At 41.7% G+C, this 17,087-nt stretch overlaps 1 protein-coding gene across 12 annotated transcripts in view; it reads left to right on the top strand.

The window, feature by feature from the left end:
- The first annotated feature begins 797 nt into the window (after positions 1-797).
- Positions 798-17,087, top strand: part of pcloa (piccolo presynaptic cytomatrix protein a) — a 70,394-nt gene continuing 54,104 nt past the window's right edge. For 9 of the 12 annotated variants that reach the window (XM_053241761.1, XM_053241758.1, XM_053241759.1 and 6 more), the window contains exons 1-3: positions 10,052-10,436; positions 13,664-14,360; positions 15,956-17,008. In XM_053241761.1, coding sequence (XP_053097736.1) covers positions 10,300-10,436; positions 13,664-14,360; positions 15,956-17,008 — 1,887 coding nt within the window. In that variant the 5' untranslated portion in view covers positions 10,052-10,299. Of the gene's footprint in view, positions 1,031-10,050; positions 10,437-13,663; positions 14,361-15,955; positions 17,009-17,087 lie in introns of those variants that run through there. The other 3 variants (XM_026922725.3, XM_026922723.3, XM_053241763.1) reach the window with 2 other exon arrangements.

Below are 17,087 nucleotides of genomic sequence, written 5' to 3'. Positions count from 1 at the left end.
ATATGTAACATTTACTGGAATCTATAGAATAGTGTCCTTATGTCTTTTGAGGTGATTCAGAGGATGTTTTCAAGGTGTCATTGTGTTGGCTAGGCATTTTAGCTGCTTTGTGTCTAATTCATCCAAGAATGCAGAAAGCTTAGTGCAAACAAAAATGGAAATTCTTACTCATACCTTTCTCAATAAAATAAAATAAAATAAAATAAACAGAATGGTTCTGCCTAGCATTAATGTGACTTTTAGCCTGATTACTAGCTGAGAGCTCGGGCTAATCTACAGCACGTGGGCAAAGAAAGAGAACAAGTGTGTGTGTGTGTGTGTGTGTGTGTGAGAGAGAGAGAGAGAGAGATAGAGAGAGAGAAAGAGAGCTAGTGCTATGACCCTGCCTCTGATCTAAGGTTAAAAACAAAACCACTCCACCTACAAACACTACTGCAGTGTTATATAATGATGCTGAGCATGTTGTCTTCACCTGTTGAACAAGAGAAATTATAAAGTGTTTTTAATATTTCCTCATTACCTGTTAGATTAAATCATTATCTCTTGCTGTCCAGCCAGTTTATCAACTGTGTGTTAAGAACATGTTTTTATGTATTTTCACCATGACCTAAGGACTGTGTGTGTGTGTGTGTGTGTGTGTGTGTGTGTGGGAGTGACTGAGCATGAGTGCTTTTCCTATCCGTCATTCCTTGAACTCTGTCATTGGCTGTTGGATCTTAAGAAAGCAGATTAGGCCTGGGTGAATTAAATGGGGTGTGTCCTATCGCTAAGGTGAACTGCAACCGGGAAGAAGAGACACACACCTCTCTGTCCCTTTAAGAGACTATTTTAGTCAGACAATTTTCAGTTGTCATCAGCAGGAGAGCGGGACATTAACTGTGGAATCAGGAGTGTGGAACTGTTGAGAGGGGTGTGCAGGGATCACAGAGGCTAATACACCACAAATGAAACACAAATCAGGAAGGCTAAGCTGATGGAAACTTGTCCACACACAGTTATCTATATGGAAGAGACATAGAACATTGTGAAGGTATGTGATCTGATAGTATTAAACTTCATATTTTCTCTCTGGACTTTTGCTTATAACATGTTCTTGTATACATTGTTTCTGTAGATATATATGAGTCGTACTGTTGGTGTATGTTCAGTTTGTATGCACTGTAAGTATTTATGTATTTATGTTGACACACTGAAACATGAACAGAGGTACTGTATTCACCAGAATTCACCAGAATATTTAATGCTAGTGTGTTTGTGTCAGTGTTCCACAACTGACTTGACACTTATCCATAAAAGTCAATATTGGACTATTTCTATTACATTGTCTGCCTCACACAATATTCAGGCTATAGTGGTGCATATTCAAATTTTAATGAAGGTCATGGTGTGTGTGATCAGGTGTCAGGCTTCGGTTACACACTTCTCATGAAGTGCAGCTGTATGCACTCACGATATACACCAAATATGTCAGACACACATATATGTGGTAACTGTGGTTGCCTTTTTATCAGTGAATACGGCAGTGCAGTGTTCGTGTTCATGTTTCCACTTGAGAACATTAAAAGCATTATAGTAATTGCACCATCAGCCATCATTAGGAATATATGTCTGTCTTTCAGTCACCACTGTAAGAGAGAGAGAGATAGACAGAAAGACGGAGAGAAAGAACACCATAGAGTGGTTTCTGTGATAGTATTTCTTGTGCTAACAGCAGATAATGCTAATGGGCAGCTTAGCCTGACGTTAATACAGTTAGACCTCTTTAACTGATGGGCTAAGGTCATTCTTGCTCTCTAACACAGATAAGGGCCAATGGGATGTTCTCAACCCAGACACAGAAAGAACAAGTTAACCCTTGAGCTTTAAAAAATGTCCTCAATCATCCATCTGATAAGTGTGGTGGATGGACTTACATTTACTTTTGGTGATATTTAGTGTCAAAGGAGATCTACATTTGTGTGATTGAGATGCATCTGGTGTTTTCAGTGGGTTTGTAAGGCATGTGTTCATGCTAGGCTGAATGTGCAGATGACATTGAATGTGTCTGCATGTCAGCAATGATGTGTCTTGGGAAATGAAATCCTTTTAGAGAAAAATATAGTCATCCTAGAGACATACTGTCGGAGTTATGGTTTCTCAAATAAATCTGCTGTGCTCATGAACTTTTCACAGGTGCCAAATCTTTAATAACATTTTACATAAGGATAGTGTTTAACCAATCAGGGCTATATGACACCTACACAAGCCTTTCCTTCATGACAACTGAAATACCTTCATAAATATTAATAAAGATTTATTCCAGTAGGTGTCAGTTGTCATAAAGACTGCGTACATCATCAGGAGACATGGCTCTTCTGTTGAAGCAAGGCTGCCGAAATTTTCCAGCCTGAATTATGTCATAGCAACTTTGCAGATCAGTGGACTTCTGGTCAAACATCAAAACCAAAGAGAATCAATGTAACACTCTCAAGTGTTCATTAAAATTTAATAAATAATACAATTTGTACAGCACCATTGAATTCTCGATTTTGATTGATCAAAAGGTGTTGATTACTTTTCTATAACAGCAGCTCAGACAGTAGTTCCAGCTGCAAAGCAAATCACAGGTTTATATTAAGTGTTTGTTCTGATGCGTTATTGTTTCTATAGTAACAAGTTGATTCGCTTGTGTAATTGCTAATTAAGTGTGTAACTGCTATGGTGAAGTTTCCTGTGAGGCAACATTTAACATTTTTGTAAGGAGTCTCCAATCCCAGCGTTATACAGTACATTATAGCTGTTATAATGTATAAATGATGACAGGAACTAACTTGTTTTGCAGACGCTCCATAACATTAAATGGAACTATAAATGGATAAAAATTATGATGTGTCATTCTTCATTATTTAAAAAATATTAACATTGGCAAATTGCTATAGTATAAGAGGAATAAAATACATTGCGATGTGCTGTGATTAGAAAATAAACAACTTTGAGGTGGCCATCATTGATCATGCCCCGTCATGTTTTATTCCTTACTTAACTCACTTTTTGTTACAGGTATTCATAAAAATCTTCAGGTGAAGATTCTCTATTTTCTAAATTTCTCTATTTAAGTCAGCAGCAGTGTCATAACACAACCTTGTTTGTTATGACAAACCTACATCAAAATGGATAAAAGCAGACTTTATGTGAGCTAAGGTCTGCTGAAAAATGTTTCATGTAAGTCTATGTCAATTGTCATGCAGATGTTATGTAGCTCTATGAACACTGCCATTAAGTAAAGTGTTACACTTTTTTTCTATATATACTTAGAGGATAATAGAACTTCTTACTTCAATTGGGAGTTTACTTCCACCATCATTTTAAGTTCACCCAGGCTTATCTGAGATTTTAATACAGTGTAGCTGATACATAGTATCTATCAAACCTGTGTTTGATAGTATCTATCAAACACAGGTTTGATACAGTAAACAATACTAGGGTGTCTATATGTACTGATATCTCTTGGTTAGAAAATGTCCCACAACCGTTAATGTAGATTGCAGATTCCTTGTAATGTAGATTCCTTGGGGTTGTGTAGACTCTTAGGCTCCTCCATAGACACAATCAATTGTGCAGTGGAAATCAATGAGGAGCTGAGACTTTACATCATTATAGCTAAAGAATCTTCAGACCTTGAGAAAGTTAATCATGTTTGTGGGTATTTTCCAAGGTCTAGCTGCTTACCAGCATGTATGGATTTCTTTATATTTTTGATAAATTTATATTTAGTTCCAACATCCATGTTAAGTGAATGAGAGTCCAAGCTCTGTCTGAAATCATACACATAGTATATGTAGCATCCTGGGAAAAACCCTTTACATGGTGAAATTTTGACATTTTCTACTATATATACATACATGAAAATCATACATACATGAAAAGGATGAAAAACCTTTGCAGTCATTGACTGCCTGAAGTCTGGAGCCTGTGTTCTCAAAACTCAAATTCTGAGTTTCCTCCCTGGAAATGCTTTGCCAGGCCATCATTGCAGCCACCTTCAGTTGCTGCTTGTTTGTGGGTCTTTCTGCCTTCTGTCTTGTCTTCAGTAAGTGAAAAGCATGCTCTATTGGGTTGAGATCAGGCGACTGACTTGGCCATTGAAGAATATTCCATTTCTTTGCCTTCAAAAAGTCTTGAGTTGCTTTCGCAGTACTGTATGTTTAGGGTCATTATCCACCTGCACTGTGAAGCGGCGTCCTATCAGTTTTGTAGCATCTGGCTGAATGTGAGCAGAGAGTATAGCCCTATACACCTCAGAATTCATCTTGCTACTTCTATCAGCTGTCATATCATCAATAAACACCAGTAAGCCCGTTCCACTGGCAGCCATACATGCCCATGCCATAACACTGCCTCCACCATGTTTGACACATGATGTGGTATACTTTGGATCATGAGCTGTTCCTTTCTTTCACCATACTTTTCTCTTCCCATCATTCTGGTACAAGTTAATCTTGGTTTCATCAGTCCAAAGAATCTTATTCCAGAACATGGGAGGCTTTTTTAGATGTTTTCTGGCAAAGTCTAATCTGGCTTTCCTGTTCTTGAATGTTACCAATGGTTTGTACCTTGTTGTAAACCCTATGTATTTACATTCATGAAGGCGTCTCTTGATTGTAGATCTTGACAATGATACGCCTACCTTCTCCAGAGTATTATTGACTTCTGTTGATGCTGTGAAGGGGTTTTTCTTCACCATGGAAAGGATTCTGCGATCATCCACTTTAGATGTCTTCCGTGGTCTTCCAGGCCTTACGATGTTGTTGAGCTCGCCAATGCATTACTTCTTTTTAAGAATGTACCCAAATGTTAATTTGGCCACACGTAAGGTTTTTGCTATCTCTCTTATAGATTTATGTTGTTTTTTCAGCCTAATGATGGCCTCCTTCACTTGCATTTAGATCTCCTTGGACTTCATATTGGTAGCTCCAGTCGAACAGCTGCCAAATGCCAACTCAATACCTGATATCAACTCCATACCTTTTATCTGCTTCATTTGTCTTGAAGTAACGAGGGAATGGACCGCACCTTGTCAATTAAATTCTTGTCAGTCAATTGTCCAAATACCTTTTTGGGGGGGGCATAGCTCTCACAATATTTCTGTCATCAACTGCTGTTGTCTTCCTTGGCCTGTTTGATGTGTGGTTGTTAGTACACCAGTGGTTTCTTACTTTTTCAGGACATTCCAAATTGTTGTATTGGCTATGCCCAATGCTTGTGCATTGGCTTTGATCAATTTTCACTCTTTTCTCAGCTTCAAAATGTCTTGCTTTTCTCCCATAGACAGCTTTCTGGTCTTCATGTTGGTTTATCCTTTTTAACACAAATGCAAAACCCAGGTCTCAAACCAAAAGTAGACATTCAGGGCTGTTTAAACAGTCAATCTAACAGAGCTCACCTGGGCAACAAGAAACACCTATCAGTCACATGTTCCAATATTTTTGATCACTTAAAGTCAAGTGGCTTTATTGTAATTTCAACCATATACAGCTAATACTATACTTTACTAATACTATACTTGCATAAAGTGCATGTGCAAACATGTGTAAACTGCACAAGACAGTACAATATCTACTAAAACAGGACAATAGGCACAGTAGGATACAGTGCAGCGCCAACTATTACACGGTTCTAGTAAGAAAGTGAATTAGATATGACAGTAGAATAACAATATAATAAGTTGCTGTAAGTGTAAATATAACATACTTTGAAGTAGTATTCAGCAGATAAGCTTATACTATAAATGGACATAGCAGTTATTTGGGTAGCAGCCAGGTAGAGAGAATAGATAGTGACAAAAAATGATATACAACATTTTATAAATACTGTAGCAGCAAAAATGCAGGTAGTAAATACAGAGATGTGCAAAAATTGCAAAGAGAGTGGGATGGTGTTCAGTCGAGTGTGTGTGTTTGTGTGTGTGTGTGTGTGTGTGTGTGTGTGCTGTCAGTTTTACTCAGATACTCAGTATCTGAGTATTGAGGAGTCTGAGCTTGGGGGAAGAAACTGTTGCACAGTCTGGTCGTGAGGGCCCGAATGCTTCAGTACCTTTGTCAGATGGCAGGAGGTTGAAGAGATTGTGTGAGAGGTGTGTGGGGTCATCCACAATGCTGGTGGCTTTGTGGATGCAGAGTGTGGTGTAAATGTCTATGATGGAGGGAAGAGAGACCCCAATGATCTTCGCAGCTGTCCTCACTTTCCTCTGAAGGGTCTTGTGATCCGAGATGGTGCAATTTCCAAACCAGGCAGTGATGCAGCAGCTCAGGATGCTCTCGATAGTCCCTCTGTAGAAGGGGGGTTGAGGATGGGGGATAGGAGATGGGCTTGCCTCGGCCTTCGCAGAAAGTAGAGATGCTGCTGGGCTTTCTTGGTTGCTGGTTGCTTGGAGCTGGTGTTGAGGGACCAGGTGAGGTTCTAGGCCAGGTGAACACCGAGAGATTTGGTGCTCTTGACGATTTCCACGGAGGAGCCACCGATGTTCAGTGGAGAGTGGTCATTCCTTGCTCTTCTGAAGTCAACAACCCACCACAAGACCCGCCACGGTCTTGATGATGTGATTTGAGCTGTGTATTGCTGCACAGTCGTGAGTCAGCAGAGTGAACAGCAATGGACTGAGCACACAGCCCTGGGGGGCCCCAGTGCTCAGTGTGCTGGTGTTGGAGATGCTGTTCCTGATTCAGACTGACTGAGGTCTCCCAGTCAGGAAGTCCAGGATCCAGTTGCAGAGGGAGGTGTTCAGGCCCAGCAGGTTCAACTTTCCAATCAGGTGCTGAGGAATGAATGTGTTGAATGCTGAACTGAAGTCTATGAACAGCATTCGAACATATGGATCTTTTTTGTCCAGGTGGGCCAGCTGGCGTCATCCGTTGAGCGGTTGGGACAATACGCGAATTGCAGGGGATCCAGTGAGGGGGGCAGCAGGGTGTTGATGTGCCTCATGATGAGCCTCTCGAAGCATAATGGGACAGTAGTCATTGAGGCAGGACACTGAAGACTTCTCCGGCAGGGGGATGATTGTGGTGGCCTTGAAGCACTTTGGAATGACTGCGCTGCTCAGGGAGGTGTTGAAGATGTCCATGAAGACATCCACCAGCTGGTCCGCATATCCTCTGAGCACTCTGCCAGGAATGTTTTTGGTCCAGCAGCCTTCCATGGGTTACCTCTGTGTAGAGTTTTCCACACATCAGCCATGGTTAGTTACAGCACCTGGTCGTTGGGAGGAGGGTTGGTCTTCCCTGCCGTCACGTCATTCTGCACCTCGAACTGAGCGTAGAAGTTGTTCAGCACATCTGGAAGGGAGGCATCACTATACCAGGCAGGTGGTGTTGTCCTGTAGCTGGTGATGGACTGGATGCCCTGCCACATGCGTGCATGTCTCTGCTGGCCTTGAAGTGGCTGTGGATTCTCTGTGCGCGCTTTGCCTCTCTGATGGCCTGGGACAGTTTTCCCCTCACTGTTCTTAGGGCTGCGTTTTCGCCTGCTCTGAAGGCAGAGTCTCAGGTCCTCAGTAGCACACGCATCTCTGCGGTCATCCATGCCTTCTGGTTGGAGCATATGGTGATGATCTTGGAGACAGTGAAATCCTCAATGCACTTGCTGATGTAGCTGGTCACTGCCAGTCACAGGTCGGCCAAGGAAAACAGTCCTGAAGATCAGAGATGGCTCCTGCTGGCTTCAGAACCGGTTTGGAGCATCTGACGAGCGGTCTGTATGCTGGGATTAGCATAACAGAGATGTGGTGTGAGTAGCAGAGGTGGGAGCGGGGCTCTGCCCGGTACATGCCGGGGATGTTTTTGTAAACAAGATCCAGTGTGTTCTCCCCTCTCGTTGGAAAGTCCACACAATGATGGAATTTAGGGAGCACTGACTTGAGATTTGCATGGTTGAAATCTCTGGCAACAATAAACAGTCCGTCAGGGTGTGCGTCCTGCAGTTCACTAATAGCCCCATACAGTTCACAGAGTGCCTCCTTAGCATTAGCACTGGGGGGAATGTACACTCCGATTATAAGGACAGTGGTGAATTCCTGTGGTAAATAAAATGGTCTGCATCTAACAGTCACAAACTCCACTAGTGATGAGCAGTAACTAGAAACCAGCACCAAGTTCTTGCACCATTCCATGTTGATGTAAACACACAAGCTACCACCAGCCTTAGAGCTGCATTTCTGTCGGCACAAAAAAGGCTAGCCCGTCTAGCTGAATGGTGGTGTCCGGAACTCTTGAAAAATGGGTGTGTACAAAAAGGGTGCCATGTTCTAAGTAGTTTAACACATAAATATCAGGAAATTAAAGCTATAATTCTGATCTATCATCTTATATTCATCTTTCGATCTCAAACCCAAATGTCTTCAGTGTATAGCAAAAACAATAGAATTGGCTTTACTGTTCCAGTACTTTCCTTTCCAGACTGTATACTGTTCTCTATAGAGCACTATATACACTAATCTTTAGTTGTCCCTCTCAGGGAAAATGTTTTATGAAAGGTTCTATAACAGAGTGGCTCCCTATCAGAAATACAACCCTTTTCAGATGCTGAGTGCCCTTAATTATCCAATGAACCCTTAAGGAACCCTTGAAGAACCTTTTTTCTAAGAGTGCAGGGCAGCTGTAAGAAAAATGCTGGACTACATTAGGATGAAAATTCATCATTGTGACCCGCCTTTAGTCTAAGCAATCCGGATACAACCCAGCACATGTCCAAGTAAGACAATTTAGTAATGTTTTCAAATTAAAACACTGACATCATGTAGATATAGAAGTTCTAAATGTAGTTTTATGTATTATATAAGAGGCTGGTTGCTCTATGTGTTATTTGCACATAGTCATTTTGTCATTAAACAATTTTTTTTTACCTGTGTTTATATAAGAGGCTGGTTGCTCTGATGTCCCCATCAGACTATTGCTGTGAATTGTGATACTTTGCATGTAGTGTCCACTGGATTTATGATGGACTCTAGGTAATAAAAACAGTACACAATTCTGACAAGAAGAATTAAGACAATAATGCAAACTAGATGAAAATAGTAAGGAAACATATTCATATTCTCCATCAATATTATCTCTCTGCTGATTTTACCACAATCTTTGGTGTCTATCCTACTTTTTACGTCATCCATTCTTTTGTGGATGTGGCCATATGGAATTCAAGGACTGGAGGAGCATACTGAGTAGGATTTGTGTGCCTGTGAGTAGGTGTAGTCACGAGTGTATAATCTCTGCAGCTGTTTGATGATTTAACCTATTGAGAGGTGACTCACTCTCCAAACCTTATGACCGATGACTAAGTGTGTGCACAAATTGGGGAATGCTCATTAATACTGTAGTTAAGATGCATTCAGCTAAATGTACTTTTGTCCATTTCACTGACACTTTTATCCAGGACATTCTGTGAGTGAGAAGTTGAGGGTTATGGGTGTTGCTCAAGGATCCAACAGTGGCAGTTTGACAGCACAGGGATTTGAACTCAAAACCTTCCAATCAGTGGATTACTGACCCACCACTTCCCATAAAGACATAATGAGATGTGATGCATCATTTTCTGACTACATCTAAAGCTGAATCTTGATGCTTTAAGTATGGATGCTAGTTGTTCTAAGGAAAAGATCTTCTTTTCATTCTGAAATGAGAATATTTTGTGCCATTTTGGAAATTTTATAACCATAACATAATCAAGTTAGGCATACAATGTTAGGCAATGCTTTAAATACAGTACATCCTATCCTATTCAGGTTCATTCTCTCTTTTTAATAAGGTGTGGCAGTGGTAAATTAATGAGGCACCTCGCCAGATTTAAACTGATGATACCCTATAATGAAGAAAAGCACTAGGTGGGAAGTAGCTAATTAAGACATTAGTTATTCAGTCTGGACACAGTATTTTGGAAGATTACAGTATGCGACTTGTTTTGGGTGAATGGGGTGGGTGTTGGGGGGTGGGGGTGGAGGTGGGGGTGCTGGTTATAACGCAGCTGGTCTCCTTTAATTTTGCTTCTCCTTCGCGGTGGCTCGCGATCGCCTGTCACGGTTGGCGCATGCGCACTGCAGTCGAAGGGAGGAGAGGACCAGCTGAGCCGCGCGCAGAGACGCCGTTCTCGGTAAAACAGAGATGCGCGTTGTTGACCCGAGATCTCGGACAGCGAGTCGCGCGAATACGGATGTGAAGACGGTGTAACATGCCGTGGAGAGCTGACGCCGACCTTACCACCTTCTCCCGACCTGTGAATCCGTATCTCTGAAGGGGAAGGTAGCTACAGGAAGGGGAAGAGGGCTCGATCATGGGGAACGAGGCGAGCATGGAGGGTGGCGACGGCGCGCTTGCCGGGGAGCTCACAGGACCAGAGGCGGAGCTCAGCCGCCTGAGCGACGAGGAGCGCAGGAAGCTCGTCAGCACCATGGCAGAGGCGCAGGCCAGGCGAGTTGTTTATTCCGGATGGAAGCGCATTTTAGGTGGTGGAGGGATGCGCAGCTCTACTACGCGCGAGCGTGTGTGTGTGTGTGTGTGTGTGATTTCTGCGTTGTGTTTTGAACGGGCTTGCTGCAGGTTGGCACCTCACGACAGAGCAAAACACACCCACTTAAGATCCATAATCCCAATCAGCTAATAGACTACTGCACCAAGAGTCCAACCTGTTTAGTCCCCACGGCTGTATTTGATTATCTGTTGATGCCTAATTTATGCCATTACATCCCAACCATCTTGCCTACAAACAGAAACCATAGCACGGAAGGAGTGCCACTACTTCCTACCTAAAAAAAAAAAAAAAAAAAAAAAAAAATACACCTTTCCAAGATTGATATATTTCTATTACTGTTTGGATCCAAAGCTTAATCTTCCCTCTAGAATAATAATAATAATAATAATAATAATAATAATGATGATGATGATGCAAAAATGCGCATTTTCTGGCTCCTCTCCGTTCTTTATTTTATCCAGAGGGCCTTATAATTTTCCCCTCGTATTATTTATTGATCTGTAAGTGACTGGCCTTTGCTTTCTCCGTGTTACACACACCCCCTTCTTTACGGGCTGGGTGGGTGATGTCATACGCTGCTGTGGAAACCACTGGCTTGGAATAAGACGCAAAACGAGAACGCGTCCAAATCAGATCTAATGCAAAAAGAAGGTATTTAAACTGTCATACTGCCAAAAGGTAGTGGTTTAATAGGAATCTCGAAACAAAAATGATCCTGTTCTGGAGAATTGTTTTTAATCTGAGGAGTAAAAAAGGGGAGGGGATATAAATGTTAAGGACACTATATATAGCACGTCGAGCAGGAATGCCGTGACGCGCCATCTCCCTCTCTTTCTCTCTCTTTCTCTCTCTCTCTCTCGCGCTCTCTCTCGTAAAGAGGATGTATAGTGTAATGTTACAGCTGAGGGCAGAGAGGATCGAAGGTTATAAGGAAGCAATGATGACCGAGAGGCGCCTGTGATGGCTGCAAGCTCGCTCTCCATGGTGCTGAAAATCTCTCCCATCAGGGGTGTGTGGAGAAATTGAAAAACGCTTAGGGAATTCAATTTGTGTCAATGTTAAGTCTCAAATTTACAACAAAAAAAAAAAGAGATACTGTAAATACATATAATCAGTCGAATCAAAAGTACATGAAAAAACGTGATGTCTTACCACTGTTTTTTTCCAGAATGTTGCTGTTAGTGTCCTTTAAATCAGGAGTGTCCCAATCCCACTTTTCTATTTTTGATACAATGCTACACCCTCAGACAGAAATGGACCAGGCTGTACTTTTCCTTGTTCCCACTCTTCTGGGAACATTTTCCACTAGATTTTGGTACATGACTATTTAAATTTGTGCCTATTCAGACAGAAGAGCATTAGTGAGGTGAGGAGACCTGGCACATAGTCGACATTCCAATTCATCGCATAAGTGTTGAGTGGGATTGAGGTCAGGGTTCTGTGCAGGCCACTCGAGTTCTTCCACTCCAGCCTTGGTAAACCATGTTTTTATGGAGCTCACTTTGTGCACAGCAGCATTGTCATGCTGGAACAGGATTGGGCCCCTTAGTTCTAGTGAAGGGAAATCAGTGAAGGGAAGCTATACCATACAAAGACATTCTAGACACTTGTGTGCTTTCATATTTTTGGGGAAGTTTGGGGAAGACCCACATATGGATGTGATGGTCCACATACTTTTGGCAATATAGTGCATTTTTATATCTTTAAAAATAATTTAAAATTAAGGTACATAATTGGAGCTCAAGAATCACTGATGTACCTTTAAAGCTTTTCTCTAAAAGATAATTAAAGGTACAAAAGATGCACTTTCCCGTATAAAAGAGGGGTAAAGGGAAAAGTACAGATTGGTAAAACTCAAAGCTCTAATGGCTCTGATGTGAGCTTCTGATGGTGGCATGTTTTAAGAAATGTGCTGTCTTGTGTTCATATCCATGATTTGTTTCATGTTGGTCAACACAACACATGTTTACAGGATAAAATATGTCAGTGGATTGAATTAGAAAGTATCTCTAATCAGTTCCAACACCAACCCATCATTTCAAGCCACTGTCAGCAACTGTACTCTGAATTCCATTGGACATTTAGACATTCCAAGTGCATACAAGTTTGACTTAGTATCTTTTGTGTTTACAGCATCTATTTCTAGATTGTTAGATGTAATGTGATATGTTGTTTGCAGATACTTTAGGTACAAAATCATTTCATGAGTGGTTTTCTGGCAAAGTGAAAAAGCATCAGTATCATATAGTAGACAGTGTTGTGCAGCATATTTTTCAAAATCAATGTAGATTCAGATCACACTGTAATTGTTGGTGGGTGAAATGTTGCATATAACTGCATTAAGAGTGCATCTCACTGTGCCCTAATAAAGTATTGATCAGAATTAAGTAGGTATTGATTAGAAGTGACATTTAAGACCATCCAACTGCTGACCTAATCACCAGGCACATGTTTAAGTAGTTTTATACAACCTCCGCACTAAGGTTTTTATAACAGTGTATGGCGCGATACATTGGGGTGGATGATAGGTAAGGAATAAACCACAAAGCAGTGTGCTGTTATAGGAAATTAATCAGTGATGGAATGTAGAGTTGCACAGCAGAGTTGCTATTGATTATTTTATAATAAAGGCACAAAATGTTTTTTCCTCTTATACCAATGCTAACAAGTTTTATTTATTAAAGACCGACATGACTTTTTATCCATTTTTGGTTACATTTAATGTTGTGGAATGTCTGCAAAAAAATTTAGTGGCAGGTCTGCTTCACAATACATGTATCTGTGTATTACTGTAGAAATGATAATGCCCAGACTTACTGTACACTCTCTGTGTTCATGAGAGCCTTGGGTTTCTCTGAAGTAGGTCATATATTAGTAGTTGCTAGATGATGATTTAAGCCTTTGTTTGATTTGTTAATGTTGAATATTTCCACCAAGCAATGCTTGTATATTCAGTGGATGTCACTTTGCTTTGTCATGCAGTGTCTGAATTCAGATGTTGACTCATATGGTCTGCCGTCTGTAATCAATAAGTCTGGATCATTTATCCACAATAGGCCTAAAGTTGTTTTAAAGATTTGTTATGTTATGTAATCTGTGCCATAGACCACCAATCTCAATTCTTACTAGTGAAGATCAATTCACCCCTTATTTGTTTACTTTACAGGTCTTCAGAGCATCAACCACCTGGAGGAAGAGGTTCTGGGGGCCTCAGTAAGAGTCGAACCGTAGACGCATTTGGAGAAGGTCCACCTCCCAAGCCAAAGCCAGGCCGCAGTCCTTCCTCCCTCAGCCTTCTTGAGTCCCGCTTTCGGCAAGAGCCCAAAGACCCTGAGCAGCCTCGCACCGGCATGTTTTCCTCTTCCTTTCTGAGTGGGGTTTCTTCAGCTGTCTCCTCTGCCAGCATCCCCAAATTCAGCCTTTTTGGTGATGATGTAGAGGACGCAGCCAAACAGGGACAGAAAACTCCTGGCCCACAGCAGGGTTCGTCCAAAGGGCAAGGACCACCAGGGCAGAGACAAGGAGCTGCGCCACAGGGGCCTGGAGGAAAGCCTGCTGGGCCTAGTCCTGGACCTGGCCCTCAACAGCAAGGACCTAAACCGAAAGACTCTGGGCCTCAGCAACAAGGTCCTGATAAAACAGATACAGGAGGATCAGGCAAACCTAGTGGGCCAAAGCAAGGCCCAGCCAAATCCGCACCTCAGCCTGGTGGGACTGCAAAGCCTGGTGGACTGCTGTGTCCTCTGTGTAAAACCACTGAGCTGAACTTGCAGGCCAAAGACCAGCCACCCAACTACAGCACCTGCACACAGTGCAAACAACAGGTGTGCAGTCTGTGCGGATTTAGTCCTCCTGACTCAGAGGTAAGATTTCAGCATACCACTCACATAACCCTTAATGAATAAATACACCAAGACACCAAGTTGGAGACAATTAATAGTATAACATACTGCAGAGATAATTAGATAATATCTAGCATCTAGAATAGGAAGGTGAGAGTTTTATTTTAATAATTATAACATATGAGTTTTCTTAATATTAATGTGTTATCTTGGAGTTTATGGTTGGCACAATGGAAATGTCTGCTTCTTGTGATAGTGGATTTGGACAAAATTACTAAAGAAAAAAGAAAAAACTTTCTCCTAAAAATCAAATGTCCAAATATCAGTCTGGCTGTTATAGTATTTAAAGTATGGCTAGGTTTGATTATGTAGGATTCTCACCAAGTTTGGTGAAGCTGCAGCCTGTATTGTTCTCCCTTAGCCTGAGGTGAAAGTGACCATATGGGCTGTGGGAGAAGATTATCGAGGTGATTCATGCCATCCTTACAGGAACTGCTGGATGGCAATTTAGAATTTTTTTTTCCAAGATTTTGTATTTTATATCGTAGAAATCTATTCTGTATCAAGTGATCTGAAATAACATTGTCAATGTATAGATATTTCCAGTTGCGTATATCATCTGAAGACTGGATAAATATTGCTTCAATATTCAAAGACTGAACAATAGGCTGAATTGTTGGTAACACATTCTATAAACCGTACAGTTGACTGGTGTCCGATTCAGGGTGTATTCTTGCCTTGGACCCAGTGTTCCCAGGATGAACTCCAGATTTACGGCAACCCTGACCAGGATAAAGTGATTACTGAATGAGTGAATGACTAAATGACTTCCTGTGACTTCTGTATTTATCATTCACTCTTTCATTCATTCATTCGTTATTATTATTATTAGTAGTAGTAGTAGTCACATGCATAACACTTTATAAAGGATTACTGTGGGACATCATAACATCAGGTTGCATAATATATTATAATATATGTTCAAAGGAACACTGTAGTTACCAGTGTTTTTGTGTGCAATAATAGAAGCTCTGGTACTGCAGCTTATAATGCATCATAACATGCACCTTTGGTTTCTCAAATTGTACTCCAGTGTTGATTAGTGTATATAACAAATAATAAAGCACTGTGTCAGGTCATTTCATATTTAACTGATGTAAGCTTTTTAGACTTCTTTTAAATGTGAATGAAATTTCATTTGAGAAACCAAACATCATGTATGTCATGATGCCTTACATAACATGCAGTACAGGTACTATACCAGACCCTGTGCATTAGAACATTAGTATGCACCATGTTCTTATAAACAGATATTATAACACATTGTATAACCTGACATTTTGAATCCATACAAGCATGATCTTGATAATGTTAATAGGTTTACACTGTTATATTGCACCTCATATAGAATGACATTCTATTAGCTCTATGAATACCTGACCCCTGGACTTATGAGCTCCAATCCACCGATTGGAAATGCAATCTTCTGGGCATTATATTTTAATGAGGGGAAATTTAAACAGACTCTGTTCATAAAATTGCTTGTGGTTGTAGTGTATGTGTTTTGTTTCTTGTATGTTTTCAGTTGCCCTTATCTGTTATTCTTTTTTTCTCAGGGTAAAGAGTGGCTATGTCTAAACTGCCAAATGCAACGGGCAATGGGGGGCATGGAACCTCCTGGCCCTCCAATGATGAAACAGCCTCCTAAGAAGGGCTCGGCCCCTCCATCCCCACAGAAGAAGGAACCACCAGCTGGGTTGCCCTCAAAGGATGAACCAGGGAAGAAGCCTCCAATGCTGACGAAGCAGCAAAGCATGTCAGATACAGGAAAAGGAGCCACTCCTCCACCGACTCCCAAACAGAAAACTCCTGTTCTAGGGGCACAACAGAAACCCCCTAAAGGGCTGGAGGAAGCTGAACCTGGACTAAAACGTGGACAGCAGCCACCTCCACTTCAGAGAGCTGAACAGAGTCCAATGGGCAGTCCCCAACCCTCTCCTGCAAAAACCACCCAGAAGCAGGATGGAGGTGGCTTTTTCGGAGGCTTCGGTCTTGGAGGGTTGACAGACATGAAAAAAACCCCTGCAGAGTCAGTTACAGGGAAACTGTTAAGTGGTTTTGGGTCATCCAAACCACAAGGTGGCACTGCAGCACAGGCAAGTGACTCGGTTACTGGGAAGCTTTTTAGCGGGTTTAGCGGACTGACCGAAACACCCAAGCCACCCGTGGCCACTTCTCAGGCAACTGAGGGTGTGTCTGGAAAAATGTTTGGGTTTGGTTCATCAATCCTCAGCTCAGCCACCAACCTCATCACTGGGGAAGAACCAAAGTCTCCTCCAGGGTCAATGCCTGGCTCCCCCACTTTCTCTGGAGCAAAATCACCTCCAGGCTCTTCTGCAGCTTCTGAATCCCCCCCAGACACCCCACCAGTCTATTCCAAAGAGCCTGCTTCTCCCAAACCTGGGTCCACTGACGTAAATGCCCTAGTAGATAAGCCCGCCTCAGAGGCTGCAAAAACAGAAGAGCCTCATACCACATCCAACTGTCCACTCTGTAAAGTAGAACTGAACATGGGATCAGGAGATGTGCCCAATTACAGCACCTGTACAGAGTGCCAGAAAACTGTGTGCAGCCTTTGTGGTTTCAACCCCATGCCACATCTCTCAGAGGTAAGTGGCAAGCTCTTCATTAAAAATGGTATTTCACTTGCAAATTCCTAACAGTTTGCACAAATCAAGTTGTATGAAA

This window comes from Pangasianodon hypophthalmus, chromosome 18 (assembly GCF_027358585.1).
Source record: "Pangasianodon hypophthalmus isolate fPanHyp1 chromosome 18, fPanHyp1.pri, whole genome shotgun sequence".
NCBI classification, from domain to species: domain Eukaryota; kingdom Metazoa; phylum Chordata; class Actinopteri; order Siluriformes; family Pangasiidae; genus Pangasianodon; species Pangasianodon hypophthalmus.
Note: the sequence above shows the minus strand (reverse complement) of the source record. Positions and strands in the feature narration are given on the sequence as shown.